This window comes from Artibeus jamaicensis, unplaced genomic scaffold (genome assembly GCF_021234435.1).
Source record: "Artibeus jamaicensis isolate MK-2021 breed Jamaican fruit bat unplaced genomic scaffold, CSHL_Jam_final contig_729, whole genome shotgun sequence".
Lineage (NCBI taxonomy): Eukaryota > Metazoa > Chordata > Mammalia > Chiroptera > Phyllostomidae > Artibeus > Artibeus jamaicensis.
Window position 1 is genome coordinate 6,253,204 of NW_026521939.1, and position 15,751 is coordinate 6,268,954.

Genomic DNA, 15,751 nt, shown 5'->3' on the forward strand with positions numbered 1-15,751 from the left:
GTCATCAGATCTTTTATTTTTTTTTTCCTAGCCATCAGGTCTAGTCAGAGGACCCCTTCCGACACTCAGTGTCACCCCTGCCGTGCCCTTTTCGGCATCTCTGTTGGGCACCTTGCCCATTGGTGCGAGGTATGCCCCTCCACCCTCCTTCTCAGAGCTGTATTCACCTTTGACCTCAACCTTAGAAGATGATTTCTGTTCTTCTTTAAATTCATTTTCAATGAGCGAATCCAAACGAGGTAAGAATTGAGCCATTTGTGTAAACAGTTGCAGTTCATTTTCTAAAAATAACAATCGATGGTTGGCAATTATTGAACTAACTCTAGAAAGTTGGTACTTGAATTATTTTCATTGGTAGCTGAAAATATAAAAACAAAACTTTTCATTTTAAATTCACCTTGACTTAAATGTGCCATTCTGGAGATCAAGAAGCAAAGGAATATACATGGCATTGTTGTTGTTTTGTTGTTTTTGTTTTTTTTTTGTTTTTTAAATAGGGATAGTTTGTTTAGCTGGGGTGCCTGTTCTTTCAGGGGGTGAAATAACTTTCAACATTTTCTCCAGGAAAGGTGTACCCCACCTTAAATGGTCTTACAGACAGGTTAGCCTTTTAAGTTCTGAAATGAGCAAATACTTATTTAAAACTAATTTAAGATCAGTGTTCAGGATAATAATTAGATCTACTTTAGGCCACACCCATTCGGCTCAGGAAGCTACACCTTAGTTTTACAGGGATTGATGGGTTTTTGATAATGACTCCTGTTTCTGTAGCTGTCATGAGTCTGAAGCATTTTTGCATAGTTAAAGGGATGAAAATCAAAATAATTGATTTAAACATTGACAACGGAAGAAACTAAACTTTGTGGGAGATATAATGGAAAGGAGAAAATAACTGAGTGGTAGATTAAGAAAAAGAGTAATTGAACCTTATTAATTTTCTTAATGTTATGGTGAGTTCTTGCTTCATATTTTCAAAAGGCGAGGCTCTTTTCCCATTGAATGTGAATTATTTTCTTAGTCTTTTTTTTTAATAGTCTCACTTGGTAGGCCTTCCTTAGCTTCTATCTCTGCAAATAGATTTTTATTTAAACTTTTTCCGTCTAAGGTTTTTTTGATGTCCTTGGTTTCTAGAGGAAGGAAAACCTCCAGAAGCCTCTTTCTTTGAGTGTCAGTGGTGAGCAAGAAAGCTCCTAGGAGCTGGGATGGAAAGTAGCGTGGGGAGCCGTAGTCAGCTACTAAGCCCTGATGTTCTTATTACATGATTAGAATGAAAAGGTCTGTTGAAGTTTTTTTATTATTTTAGATCTGTCCACCTCAACTTCTAGAGAGGGAACATCGCTTAACAACAGTAATTCTTCCCTTTTACTTGTAAGTGCCACTTCCTCTTTTGTAAATACATCAGTTAATTTGAAAATAGGTCTTTTACTTAAGTAACTGAGTTATTTGAGTGACTATGATAGCTTCCCTGAAATTTTGTGTGTGCGTGGGAAATAGTGTTAGAATAAGACCTGGAACATCCAGCAATAAACGCTCTGTGTTTAAGACTGGATCTGCCACAGCAGATTAATCACTATTGCAGACAGTGTTTAAGAGACTTTAGCACAGAGTAAACAGCACCAGGAAATACAGCTGACCCTTGAACCACATGGGTTTGAACTGTGAGGGTCCAGTTATATGTGTATTTTTTTCAATAAATATCTGTACTGTTTCTGAACTGAGGTTGGGAGCCTGCGGATGTGGAGGGCTGATTGCATGCACCTGTGTCATTTTAGATAGCAGCTTGAACATTCTCAGGTTTTGGCATTCACAGGGGTCCTGGAACCAGTCCCCTGAGGGTACCGCTGGACATATGAAGTCTTCGGGGAGTCAAAAGTTATTTGCAGATTTCTGACTGCGTGGGGGTCAGCCCTGTAATTCCCATGTTGTTCAGGGGTCAACTGTATAAGAGCAGGGAATGTAAAATGTGTTTGCTTTGAGACAACAATTACCCATTACATTTAAGAACTCATGGAGGGTCAGAAAAGTGGGGGAGGGGTGTAGAGACCCAAAGACAGGAAAATTTCAGTCTGTGAAAAATGTCTTATTTTTCAGAAGAATTTGTTTCCTGTTTTAGTTATAGTGCAATCAGTATTTGTTGGCTGTTTTTTGTTTTTTTATTCTCCTTGCAGATGAATGGACCAGGAAGTTTGTTTGCTTCAGAGAGTTTCTTGGGAATTTCAAGTCACCCTAGGAATGACTTTGGAAACTTTTTTGGAAGTGCAGTTACAAAACCACCTTCATCAGTCACCCCAAGACATCCCCTTGAAGGAACTCATGAATTGCGACAAGCTTGCCAGATCTGTTTTGTAAAATCAGGTCAGGATCATTATAAAGCAGCGGACAAGTTCAAAGCAGTATTGAACTAGTAACCTGAGAGTTCTTAGGAATTTGCAAATATATGTGGCAAACAGCAGCTATTGTGACCTTTTCAGTCCCTGTTTGAATTCTTTCTGAACAAGCCACAGTTATTGACGTGGGGCCTTTGAAATCTAATTAAAGCTCTTCTCTTATTTGATATAATTTTATTTAAATAGTCAAATGGAATAAAATACCTGATTTTGAAAGTGTATTGAGAGATTTATGAAATTGCTTAGTTCTAAATATATGTTGAAGAACTTGGTTATTTTCAAATAGAGTAAAAACTAGACAAAAAATATAAGACCAGTATTTGATACAATGTTTATGGAAATTAAAGTACTTTCTTTTGGTTTGTTTTTTATTTTTACTCCTAAATTAAGTTAGTTATTCTGAATTTATTCTCAACTGAAATATAATTTATTCCCCAATTTATTTTCTTCTTAGTTGCATATTTAATAGTATTCTTTACAAGCCATCAGAATTCCTCTTGTAAATGTTAAATTAAAGGTATATTTGGGAGAACTGGCGTTGACTACAGCTTAGTGTTGTCTAACAAACAGCATAAAATGTAAAATTAGTAGCTTGTTTACCTTTTGGGGTTATGAAAATGAGATTTTTGTAGGAGTTTTGTAATCAGTCTGCTCACATCTGCCTGTAAATGTGCCTGTAAAACGAAGTGATACTTTGTGCCTATGAGCAATCCTTTTTACATCTTTTTCAGGCTCTAAGTTAATGGATTTCACTTACCTTGCTAATATAGATCATAAATGTAAGAAAGATATTTTAATTGGTAGGATAAAGAATGTTGAAGATAAATCATGGAAAAAAATACGCCCAAGACCAACAAAAACAAATTATGAAGGACCTTATTATATATGTAAAGGTACGTTCTATAATTATGTCAGTATACATTACATATGTGATAAATGTTGTGCTGCATTTAATTTAGTGGTTCTAGGATTACCGTTACTAAAAATGTATAGATAGAGTTAATGGTAAGTTTCTTGAGTTGAGAAATTAGTATTTTTTATATTATTTTTATCTTGGTTTTAAACTTCTGGTGTGGTGTATATTTTGCAGCTGTTTGTGGAAACAGGACTTTGACTAGGTTTTAAACAGAGACGGTCTCAGACTGTTCCGTGCTGTGCCTGTGTCTATACCGAATCAGAACACCGAACTAAGGCTTTGAAAATATTGTTCTTTAAGCTGCTTAGTATTTTTATTTTGTTAAGCCACTTTATCTGAACAAACTTGAATGTTTTTTAATGATTTTTAAAACTAAGATCAAGGGTTTTTTTCCCCTGTCTGGAAAAAAAATTTTTATACTTGTGGTGCTTGTTGTTGTTGTTGTTGTTTTAAGAGTTAATACCATCTCTGGCTGGTAACATAGGTATCATGGTTTCAAGCTCTCCATGTATTGTTACAAAAATTCAGATGATGCCCTGAACATGTTTAATATTCATTGGCTTTGAAAAACCAATGGGCCATGTTGTAAATGACTTTTAATCCTCTGTCTTTATAGATGTAGCTGCTGAGGAGGAATGTAGATATTCAGGCCACTGCACATTTGCTTACTGCCAAGAAGAGATAGATGTCTGGACCCTGGAACGGAAAGGGGCGTTCAGTAGAGAGGCTTTCTTTGGTGGCAATGGAAAGATCAACCTTACTGTATTCAAACTTCTGCAAGAGCATCTTGGAGAATTTATATTCCTTTGTGAGGTGCTGTCTCCACCCCTTATTTTCTGCTAGAGCATTGGTGATAGTGTCTGACTGGCAAGCCCAGAAGTATGAAGTACTTAGTACAGGTCCTGCTATATGATAAAGCACTCACTTGGCAATGAATGGTAGCTCCAACAGTTATCCAAGAAATAATAATGAACATTAGTTGGTATAAGCATGTAATGTATAAGTATGTAATAATATTGAAACTCAGAAATATTCAGGGTACAAAAGTTATATTTTATATTATATTTTTGTGATAATTTTTCTTTTCTGTTCCAGAAATGTTTTGATCATAAGCCTAGAATGATCAGTAAAAGAAATAAAGATAATTCTACTTCTTGCTCTCACCCGGTTACAAAGCATGAGTTTCAAGACAATAAGTATGTTGGTAGTTTCTAATTTTTATAGTGACAAAATCGATTATTTTCTTAGCTCCAAATAGAACCAGATGGTTATCTGCCCAGGCACCCCCCCCCTCCTTTTGTTGAAAGATAATTACTATTTAAAAATGTCTGCTAGTAGATTTTGCTGGGAGTTTTTTAATGAATTATTCAATTAATTATTTAATATTAAAAAAGCACTATTAATTTTTAGCTGTTCATGACATAGATTTAGGAGTTTTATGATTTAATCTATAATTATCCTCCCCCCAATTAATCCAGTAACTGCATATAGTGATTTATTTTTTCCAATAAAGATTTAAAATGTATGTTTTCTAAAATTTATGGCACACTGGTATTAAAATGTCACTCCATTTCCATTTCAGGTGCCTTGTCCACATTTTACGAGAGACAACAGTGAAATACTCCAAAATACGTCCTTTTAATGAACAGTGTCACCTTGATTTATGTCGACATGAGGTTCGATATGGCTGTTTAAGGGAAGACGAGTGTTTTTATGCTCACAGTCTCGTAGAATTGAAAGTCTGGATATTGCAGAATGAAACAGGTAGATGTGTGTGTGCGATCGAGACATGTCTCACGGGCAGTCAGGGTTTGATGAAACAGTCTCCGAGCCCCTTCTCCATCACCTCAGTGTGGCAACCTGTTGATTTTGCCCTGCGCTTTAAACTGTGCGGTCACTTTTCATTTTTAGAGTGGCCTGTTTTTAGTATGCTCCCATCTAATTAATTGCTGGTACAAGTTCATTCATGTAATATGGTTTTGTGAGGAAGATTTCTTGGAAAGCACCAAGAGCTCTATTTGTAAATATTCCGTGTTTTTTTTTTTAAAGATTTTATTTACTTTTAGAGAGAGGGGAAGGGAGGGAGAAAGAGTGGGAGAGAAGCATCAGTGTGTGGTTGCCTCTTGAGCACCCCCACTGGAGAACTGGGCTATAACCCAGGCATTTGTCCTGACTGGGAATCGAACTGGTGACACTTCGGTTTGCAGGCCAGCACTCAATCCACTGAGCTACACCAGCCAGGGCTAAATACTCTGTTTTGAAAAAGAGTCACATGATGTTCATTCCTCCTTGATGGTAGATTATACTGTGTGGGAATAATTAGGGAATTGAGTCTGACTGTGACCTGACTGGTGGACTGTTATTACATAGAGGACCTAACGGAAGACTTGTACATTTCCCAGGTATCTCACATGATGCTATTGCTCAAGAATCTAAACAGTATTGGCAAAACTTGGAAGCAAACGTACCTGGAGCTCAGGTATTTTCTCTTTTGTACCTTTTGCATTTGGGATCTTTCTGGAATGGCCTAATGGATGTTAATTGTTGGCAGAGCCTGTTGGTATTTGCAGTCCAGTACTTTCTTATTATCTGCTGAGTTGAGCAATTCTTAATGTGAAAAAAATTCTGAATTTTAGTTGGTCATCATAAAAATTAGGCATCCCATAATACCCATCAAGAATATAGGACACAATTTTCTTATTCAGCCTAATTGATAAAACAGTTGGGATCTTGGGCTTTGGGGATTTTTACTATTATGCAAAAGAATAATTTTAAGTCTTCATAATAATATTAACTGGTGTGAGTATATAATGTATAATGGTATAATCATACTGAAACTAAGAAATTTTGGAGGTCTAAAAGTTATATTCTGTAATATGTAAAGGAGGTAGATTGTGTTTGTCATTTTTCTTCCCGTCGGGCAAAACCGCTTTACCCAGTTTCCCCTGCCGCCCAGAAAACTTCCAGTCGTCAGTCCCAGAGCCGACTTTCTAAATTGAGGTCTGGTGTCTCTAATCTGCTTTTTGATCATATTCTCTTGCATTTGGGTGGAGAATTGATGATTTAGTTATTAGATTATGTATATTGGTCATTAAACCAGACAAAAAGAAATTATATGCTATTATGAAAAATAATACATGGTGAGACAGTGTTTTGTTCTCAGAAAACTGGTTATCTGTTAAAATTAAAACTGATCTTTTAATTGTTTAGGTACCTGGCAATCAAATAATGATGCCTGGATCTCTTAATATGAAGATAAAATTCGTGTGTTCTCAGTGTCTGAGAAATGGTCAAGTCATTGAACCAGACAAAAACAGAAAATACTGTAGTGCAAAAGCAAGGCATTCGTAAGTAGCATGTGTATGGAAACAATACCTATTTCATAATGATCTGTTTTATAGGTGTAAAATCATATATATAAGAAAAGATTAAGACTTTGAAGAGAGGAGGGGAAAGTAGGTAATTTAGGAGTAATTACAAAGCACAAGGGAAGAGATTTTTAGGCTTTAGTAGATAAGAATTCAACAGAATTCAAGTGTTGTTCTTGTATTTTATCAGTTCTTTGTGTAGGATTGGTAGGGAGTGTTTGTTTACGAGTATCAACCGGAAATGAAATGACAGCATCGTAAGGCGATTCTTTTAGAAGGGTTGAGGAAAAAAACCTCTGGTCCTTTGGGTACAGACTTCGTACCTGTCCCTTTATATTATGCCTTTGCCAGTGTGTCTTTGTTTTTTCTGAACTCCATTTTTCTTAGGTGGACCAAAGACCGTCGTGCGATGAGAGTGATGTCTGTTGAACGTAAGAAGTGGATGAACATCCGTCCTCTCCCCACAAAGAAACAAATGCCTTTACAGTTTGATGTACATACGTAATTTTTAAGCCACTTTTTTTTATTAGGCATTTCAAATTATTAGAAAGTAGTAGTAATTCAGATTGAAACTGGCACCCTTTAAATAATGCTCATTCATCGTAATAGTGAAATTTAAATGGGCCTCTCTTTTTTCCTTCCCTTTAGTATATATGTGATTCTGGGACAGTTTTCATATTGAGTGGAATTTTAGGAGTTATTTGGAAAAAGTAAATAGAGAATCGAGAAAGAAAGGCTTGAGAAACACTTATGGGCATGATCGACCTTATTTTTCAGATGAATTACTTTTGGGAGGGAATAGAAGAGAATTTCATTTAAATTTAATTCCTCAGCTTTGCTATCAAACCCAAGGCCTTCTGTATTATTATGAATGCTGTGCATGAGTTGTTTTTTATCGTGCCTGTTTCTTTCCCTGAAGCCACGGGTACTGAAAGATACCCTACTTGGTAGGACCTTTCGAAATTACCCAAAGGAAAAATATTCAACATTAAAGGAAGACATTCTTCAAAAATCCTTAGAATGAAAATGCCAGACCAACTTAGGATAGTGCTTCATTCACGAGGTGGCATGTTCTACCTCAATAACATCTGGTGCCGTCCATGGTGTTGAAGATGATTGTCCAAGCAAACCCTGTGAGCTGGCTCTGGACTGTCCTCTTCACTAGGCAGTGGGTCTGGAGAGAGTCAGGAGGGCTTTTACTGCATGAATTAGTGGACAGGGACACTGGACTATTGACAAGTTGTGAACTTCCTGTCCCGATGGGGGAAACATGGAGAGAACCTTCTGCCCAGAGAAGCACGTCAGACGAATTGCAGAGTACCCTGGGTAAAGGAAGCCTCCCTCTCTGACTTGTCAGAGAGAGTGGAGGAAGAGACAGCTTAATTTCCCATTACCCAGAGTACCTTGCACTTTGTAAAGCTTACACAGGTTACAAGGTCAGTCTTGGAAGGAGGTGGTGTGTTTGTGCTTCACCAACAGTGGTTTCGGACTCCTAGATTTGGGTGACTTCATTAGTGGGGTGTGTAGGAGGGGAAGAAGAGGAATTGGAACCGTTGACATCTCGGGCTTTAAAAGGTGGTGGAGGTTATGGGTGTATTCCTTAATATTTTGTTAAATACAACTGAGACCAATTCTAGTTCATGTGGCAGCTTCCTAGCACTGCTGGTTATTCTGACATCTTAGACATGGTGTACTGCTCTATAATGTAGTAGCTTATTTCTTCTTTTTCTGCCATACTAGGGATTGCTCAGGGATCCTTTTTGTAAAAGAAGAAATAAGACTCTTGTGTGTGTGTGTGTGTGTGTGTGTGTGTGTGTGTGTGTAGACAGTGTGGTAAAGTGGAAAGAGAATGGGCTTCAGAGTGTGCCAGAAGGACTGTGGTCAAGTTATTCAGCTGTAGTTTGCTCATCTGTAAATGGGAATAATTATATTATAGGGAAGGGTACGCAAGACAGTGTTATGTAAAAGGCCCACCACAGTAGCTAGCTTTCTCCTTTGTCTTTTCTCTCTGCTCCTTATCATTGATCTTTAAAGACTGTGGTAGATGTTTTTCTAGTAGTGGCTAAGTAGTAGAGTTTGATTGGGAAAAGAAAATAATAAACTCAGTCACAGAATGATTTATTACAGAAGATTTATTACTACTGATTTAATACAGAAGATTCTAAGGGGAGGGTTTACTAATCTTAGTTCAAGGAAGAAAATGTACAGCATTCAGGGCACTACTTTAGCTTTTTAGCAAAAACCAATACTAAGCATCTAATATTATATAAGCTGACATATAAGGCCAGCTCCTGTTGAAATACAAATAAACTGAGATAAGCTAACAATCGTACTAAGTTTTATACTCCTAGTTTTTATAGGAGTAAAAAAATCTGGTACAAATACAAAACAAGTGTATTCATGGTATTTAAGAATATCTTGAGCTGTTGGTGATGGAGATTTTCTTCGTTCTTGATAGTTTCCAAGGTTCCTAGGGAACTCTGTATTCTGCTGATTGCTATCACTTTATTTTCCTACCAGTATCATTGTATTTACTTTGTAAAATAAAAATGTAAATAACACAAAATATTATTTGAATGCCGTGTACAACTGGATGGCCTGGTTAGCATAATAATTGTCTTCAGAAAAATGCATATCTAGTGAATGATGGCCAGGGATTTTTTTCACACTGTTTAGTAGGTTTGGAGTAGTGTGCAGTTTCTTGACTGCTTCCCAAGTGCTGAAAAGGAGGCATCCTGGTGGTGGGTAGGGGAGAGTAGTAGCTGTCAGACTTGAGGGGCCAGTGATCTCCATTTGGGAATAAAAATGGTCCGCTATCTTAAAAGCAGAGAGTCTGAATAAGTGAATTTGTAGACATTCATATTCCAGTTGCATTCTTTTGAAAATTTTCAAAATAGAAAGCTAAATATTGATATCATTTCATGTATTGGGGGCTTATAGTTAGTTTGAATAGAATCAAGTCATTCTTATTTTAAAATTATATTATTCAGCATTAGCATGGATAATAATGCTTATTTTGCTTAAATGTAAAAATTAGGCAGTTTTACTAAGTGTGCTCTGTCCTATATTCGTATTTTTTTTTATACAGCTATGCAATCATATTGCTTCTGGGAAAAAATGTCAATATGTTGGAAACTGCTCTTTTGCTCATAGTCCTGAGGAACGAGAAGTATGGACATACATGAAGGAGAATGGGAGTAAGTTGATGCTTTAACTGTGGCCTTGACAGCCATGAAATCTAGCTTGCTTGAAAGTTTCTTCCTCTCTGAAAAAATGCCAACTTGCTGTGAACATAGAAAGCAGTTTGCATCTGAAGCAGTTGTCCCGTTATCAGTGGAGCAGAATCTGATGTCTGGTCTGTGTCTAGGTCAGATTGGACACAGAGATATAGGTTTGCACCCTTTGCTGCTGTAGATGTGTTCCTGAGTGAAGAGTGGTCTGGGGAAGTGCAGTCCTTCCATGACTACTTAGATCATCTCCTGTTTGTGAGTAGTCACCCTCTGAATTAATCAGATTAGAACTGAAGGTTTCTTCAAGGAGGCCTTACTGTTAGACCAGGCCTGGATTCAAAGGCCCAAAGATAAAAAGTTTATGTTGGTCAGACTTCTAGTTAGTTTACTTTGGGAGTCTTTGAAAGGCGCCTCAGACAACTTCCATTTAACCAGAAAAATTTTTATTACAAGGATCATTGTTCTTTAATCTTAACTAAAGGAAAGTCATGAACAGCTTAAAGTCTGTATGTAGTCTCTGGATTACAGGAACCAGTCAGATTTAAGCATGTCACCTGCTACATTTCAACCATGTCAGAATTCAGTGGCTTATGTAGATGGGACTCCTCCTCACTGTCTTGCTTGGAATAGGGACATAACAGCAACTGGGGATAAATTTGGCCACACCCCTTTCCTCTGGGGACATTGACATCATGGAGGCGTTGTTATTGTCATGACTTTTGGGAATAAGCTACTGGCATCTAGTGAGTGGTGTCCAGGGATATTATTAAACATCCTACAGTGCACACAGGACAGCCCCCAACAGCAAAGAATTACCCACCCAGGATGCCAACAGTGCCGAGGGTGAGAAACCTGGTCATGCATAGTGCACCTGCTCTGACATAGGAAGCGGCTTGCAACCGCTGCCCAGGACCTGCTCACAGTTGTACTACTGTGAATTGCACCCTAGCGTGTCAGTGCTTTCAGACTGTGGCTTGACTGATGGGCTCCCGTTAGGGTCAGAATCTTGGTCCCAACAGTAGTATGTTCTCTTTCTCAGTAAGCAGTGAGGAGCATGTCAGCTCCAGGCTCCCCCAAGCTGTGTAAGTAGCGTGTGTGGTCATGGCGGTGATAACAAGTGTTGAATGTGGGCCCTGTAAAGCTGTGCAAAGCCTTTCCTTATTTTTACCTGTAGCCTTAGAACGGTTTCTTCATTTTACCTCCCCACCCCAAAGTGTCTTGTACATGCAGGGAGGAGTTCATTAATCTGGAAAACTAATGTTTGTAGTCTAATAGTCCTGAATTTGATTCTTGCCTATGGTAGTTCACCTACTGCTTGGACATGGACTGTTTCTCCCTGTCTAATATAATCAGTCTTCATTCAACCTCTTGCTTTTCTTTTGAAAAATGTATGCTGACTTATACAAAAAAATATGCATGGTCTTGTGTTTATTTAAATGGTGCATTTAAATCTTTGCTGCTGAAAGTGATTCATTTTGCTTTAGTACAAGATATGGAGCAGTTTTATGAACTCTGGCTAAAGAGTCAAAAAAATGAAAAAAGTGATGATGTAGCCAGTCAATCCAACAAGGACAATGGAAAACAAATTCACATGCCGACAGATTACGCTGAAGTTACTGTAAGTACTGTTGGTTGTCTCCCCTCTCCTTTGCTTCTGAGCCATAAAAGGAACTTTTCTTTTTTTTCCCCCCACTTTCTCCAAAACCTGGCTCTGTCACATACTCCCTGTCCTTTTCCAGTATCTTCATCTTTTCTCTCCAGTGGCCTTGCTGCTGTCTTAGCATAAGTCTCTTCATTCTAAAATCATTTCTTGATCCTTTTTCTGACTGTGGAGCCAGAGGATTTCAAATCTTAAGTCCTGGTTCCTTCCTTACTAGTCTGGGAAGATTGCCCATCTACTAGTGGGGTGGTCGTGATGGAGAAGTGAAGTATGAGTCTCTACACTCATCCCAGTGCTAGGCTACAGGAGGTGCTCCAGCCATGTAGCCCCTTTCCCTCCACGCCGCCTCTCATTCCCTCCTTCCTGCCTGCAGCTGGCCTCCGCCTCCAGGGTTCTGTAGAGACATTAAGTCACCTGTGGTCTTTCACTGCTGTGGCTTTTTAAATTTTTCAGAAAACTAAGGAGAAGAATATAATGAATATTTTGAGCCCATGATCCCAAGTGAAGTGATGTTAACAGTTTCTTATATTTGCTTCTGTAAAGTAAATAAATGTTACAGATAAAGTTGGAACCCCATTTGTTCCCCGTCCCAGAGGGCCCAGATCAGGTGTGTGTTTTTCCAGGCCATGTGTACATAGCTTTGACTTAGTTTTTCTTAACCTGTAGTTCTCCCTGGCATGTTTTTTAAATTGAAATAGATGTATGTGTTATTTTGCTGCTTGTTTCTTGTTTTTGTCTTTGGCCCTTCTCCATATTGATTCAGTGTGATCCAGGCCATGTCCGTGGCCTGGCCTTGCCCCACGCCTCTGATTGTGTTACACCCTGTGAATCTGCCCTCTCTCTCAAGGCTCAGCTCTGATTCCCTTGCCACTTTTTCTTAAGTCCTCCTTGGGTTCCCAGAGCAGGGCCACCTGCACTTGTTGGGTCATGAGATCTACCTGGGCTGTTTAGAAAGATAGATTCTTATCTGTATCCCAGATGTGTTGATTCAGAATCTCATGGGAAGTCTCCAGAGCCTATTCTTACCCAGTGTTGCAGTGATCTTTACACAGTGCATTTGGGAAATACTCAGACACTCAAAGCTTGCCTCTTTGGTAGCCCTCACCTCCCATCATAGCAGAGAGCCTTCTCTGTAGGTCTGTGTCGCAGGGGCAGCATCTTCCCCACATGGCGCAGATCCTGGCCCCTAGCGGGGGCTCCATTCACGTGCACTGAATGGAGTTGCTGCTCGTCCCTCTGCAGTCCGTGAGCCCTGGGCTTTCACATTCTTTCTCCTCCTCCTTGTTGTTTTACTCCTTCTTGGGATCCTTGTTTGAACCTGGCCCTTGTCCTCCTGACAGACATCCCTCCTATCACCTCCTTGCTGGAGGCTTCCCAGACACCTGGCTGGATCCATCGCCCCCGCGCTCTACTTCCTGTGTGGTGGCACAGTTCCCAGTTTTAGCATCTTTTCCTTGGTCCTGTTTCTTATTTTGAGTTTTATGTTCTTGCCTGGCTTACTCATTACATGGGCCTCTCAAATATAAAGTCTGGGTCTTACGTTAGGTGATTTCTAGTCTTCCTGGTGCCCTGACTGTGTTTGAGGGACACACAGACAACACCTGCTGATGGGATGCCTGTCTTGTGCTTTTTAGGTGGACTTTCACTGCTGGATGTGTGGAAAGAACTGTAACAGTGAGAAGCAGTGGCAAGACCACATCTCCTCAGAGAAGCACAAAGAGAAGGTTTTCCACACTGAAGACGACCAGTACTGCTGGCAGCACCGCTTTCCAACAGGATATTTTAGTATTTGCGATAGGTATGTGCGTTTCTTAAACTTCCCACAAGAAAACTGCTGCTGGTCTCACAGGACTCTGATAGTCATTGGAGAATATCTGGGTTGTAAGTCTTCCAATATTGAAGGCTTAGATTTGAGCTCAGTTGCTCTTTGAGCATTTCTTCACTCTCTTGTGGTTAGGTGAAAAAATTTACTAGTTTGCTGATACCAGTTTGAAATGTCTTAAGATAACTGAAGGGAGAAGTATGTTTATTCGAGTTTGCCCAGTTTTGGAGTTCCCAGCCATGATTTTCTAACCTTCACCACGGCCTCTCTTGTAAATGTTCATCAGTTTTGAAACTGCCTTTGAATATTTCAAGTGTAAATCTGAAACTTACTCAGGCCCAAGGAGAACGTATCACTGCTGTGTTTACTTAGACAATTGTTCAGTAGCAAATGAGATAATTTTGAATTGCTCCTCATTTTGTTAAAACGCAGTTGGCATTTAATTTCCAAATTTAGATCCTTGTGATCCTTAAAACTATTGAAGGCAGCTTTTATTTAATGTCACTTCTGATTCCTTGACTCTGCGTAAGGAAGGGTTATCGTTGTGGCCGCCTCCCACCCAGTTACAGTATTTTTCATTTTTTTAATGAGAACTTTATTTTTTTTACCAGATGACAAAATCAGGAAAAGATCATTTTAATCAAGTTATCTAAAGACATGTTTGTCTTAAGAAAATGTTTGAATTGTAGCAATAAAACAGTATGTTTCACTAAATACATTTAAATAGCTTCAAGTACTAATTTCTCTGTTGTGGATGTCAAGGCCGTAGAGTATCCAGCTTTATGCAAATCATAAAGCTAGTGAAGTGTACATTTTAAGATTTTCATAAACAACTTGTGGATGCTTATAAAGCTGACTCGTCCCAACAGGTATATGAATGGTACCTGCACAGAAGGAAGCAGCTGTAAATTTGCACATGGAAATGCTGAACTTCATGAATGGGAAGAAAGGAGAGATGCCCTAAAGATGAAGCTCAACAAAGCAAGAAAAGATCACTTAATTGCCCCCAATGATAATGACTTTGGAAAATATAGTTTTTTGTTTAAAGATTTAAACTAATATGCTGGCTTTTATGTATGTTACCTAATCAGAGCATTGACCAGAAAAATTGAAAGTGTTCTAAGGAACGTAGCAGAGGAGCTGCAGATTTTCTGCTTGTATTGGCGTCTATCCTCCCTCCTGAGCAGCAACCCACAGTAGGTAGGAAAATGGGCTGTTTAACAGATCTGGCCATGCTCTCATGGCACCATTGGCATCAAATGGCAAAGTGACTGCTGTCTGGTTGCCATCTATTGAACAGACTTTGGGATGAAGTGTGTTGGGGAAGAGGATAAGTTTATGTCTAGGACAACTCCTTGAGGTGGTCCTCCAGATAAAACCAGGCTGGTGAGAGAGAAAACACTTGTACTAGAATCAGAATACATGATGAATGAAATTCTTTACACATTTTAAGCAGAATGAATTTGTTTAATATAATAAAGTTTGCTACTTATCTGTATGTAGGTTGCTAAAAAAGGATTTTCTTAACTCAGATTTTAAGCCAAATAACCATTTAACACTAGTATACGTTAAATGGGGTATTTTTTTGTATTTGAATGTTTCACTATAATAAGGGAACTGAGGATAATGTGTATTAAGAATATTTTGAAAAATAATCAGTTGACTCAAATTTTATTTCTTGGTCTTTTGCTGTTTTAATGATGATTTTGAAAGATTAAACTTGTACTGTTGGTATTGTGTAGTGTATGGACCAATATTGCCTGTAATAAAGATTTTATATGTGGATGTCTTTCACTTCTTGGTGCCATCCTTCCCCACAGAGTTGTTGAAGCTGCGTACTAAGATCACAAGGTTTGATTTTTTTAATAACACTTTTACATAAGCAATTAGTAACAGAATGCAAAATTCAGGGACAAGGATGCAATTTTCACTTCTGTCCCAGTCCCTAGATTTCAGTTGATAAGTCTTTCCCCCCCTCACCTGAAGGGGTATATATATTTTAATATTAGAAAGGTGTCAAAAGACAAATACCATATGATCTCACCTGTAAGTGGAACCTAATGAACAAAACAAACAAATAAGCAAACTAGAACCAGAGACATGGAAACAAGGAACAGACTGACAGGGACCAGAAGGGAGAGGGGAGGGGGATAAGGGAGGAGAGGAGAGGAAGGGCCTAGTTAAAGAACAAGTATAAATGATCCATGGACATGGACAACAGGGAAGGGATTGATTGGGAGCAGGGCAGGGAAGAGCAACAGGCGAAAATTGGGACAACAATAAAAATAAATTAAAAAAAGACAGGAAGGGAGAGCTGGAGAGAAACATCGATGTGAGAGAGAAACTGATTGGTTGCGTCCCATACACA

At 38.6% G+C, this 15,751-nt stretch overlaps 1 protein-coding gene across 1 annotated transcript in view; it reads left to right on the plus strand.

Moving 5' to 3' along the window:
• Positions 1 to 15,177, plus strand: part of ZC3H7A (zinc finger CCCH-type containing 7A) — a 34,694-nt gene extending 19,517 nt beyond the window's left edge. Inside the window, exons 10-23 of the mRNA XM_037151195.2 lie at positions 32 to 239; positions 1,304 to 1,368; positions 2,169 to 2,355; positions 3,119 to 3,280; positions 3,920 to 4,116; positions 4,399 to 4,499; positions 4,886 to 5,067; positions 5,706 to 5,782; positions 6,514 to 6,650; positions 7,059 to 7,164; positions 9,760 to 9,868; positions 11,386 to 11,519; positions 13,196 to 13,359; positions 14,253 to 15,177. Of these exons, the coding sequence (XP_037007090.2) occupies positions 32 to 239; positions 1,304 to 1,368; positions 2,169 to 2,355; positions 3,119 to 3,280; positions 3,920 to 4,116; positions 4,399 to 4,499; positions 4,886 to 5,067; positions 5,706 to 5,782; positions 6,514 to 6,650; positions 7,059 to 7,164; positions 9,760 to 9,868; positions 11,386 to 11,519; positions 13,196 to 13,359; positions 14,253 to 14,442 (2,019 nt within the window). The 3' untranslated portion in view covers positions 14,443 to 15,177. The remainder of the gene's footprint in view (positions 1 to 31; positions 240 to 1,303; positions 1,369 to 2,168; positions 2,356 to 3,118; positions 3,281 to 3,919; positions 4,117 to 4,398; positions 4,500 to 4,885; positions 5,068 to 5,705; positions 5,783 to 6,513; positions 6,651 to 7,058; positions 7,165 to 9,759; positions 9,869 to 11,385; positions 11,520 to 13,195; positions 13,360 to 14,252) is intronic.
• Positions 15,178 to 15,751: the final 574 nt, after the last annotated feature.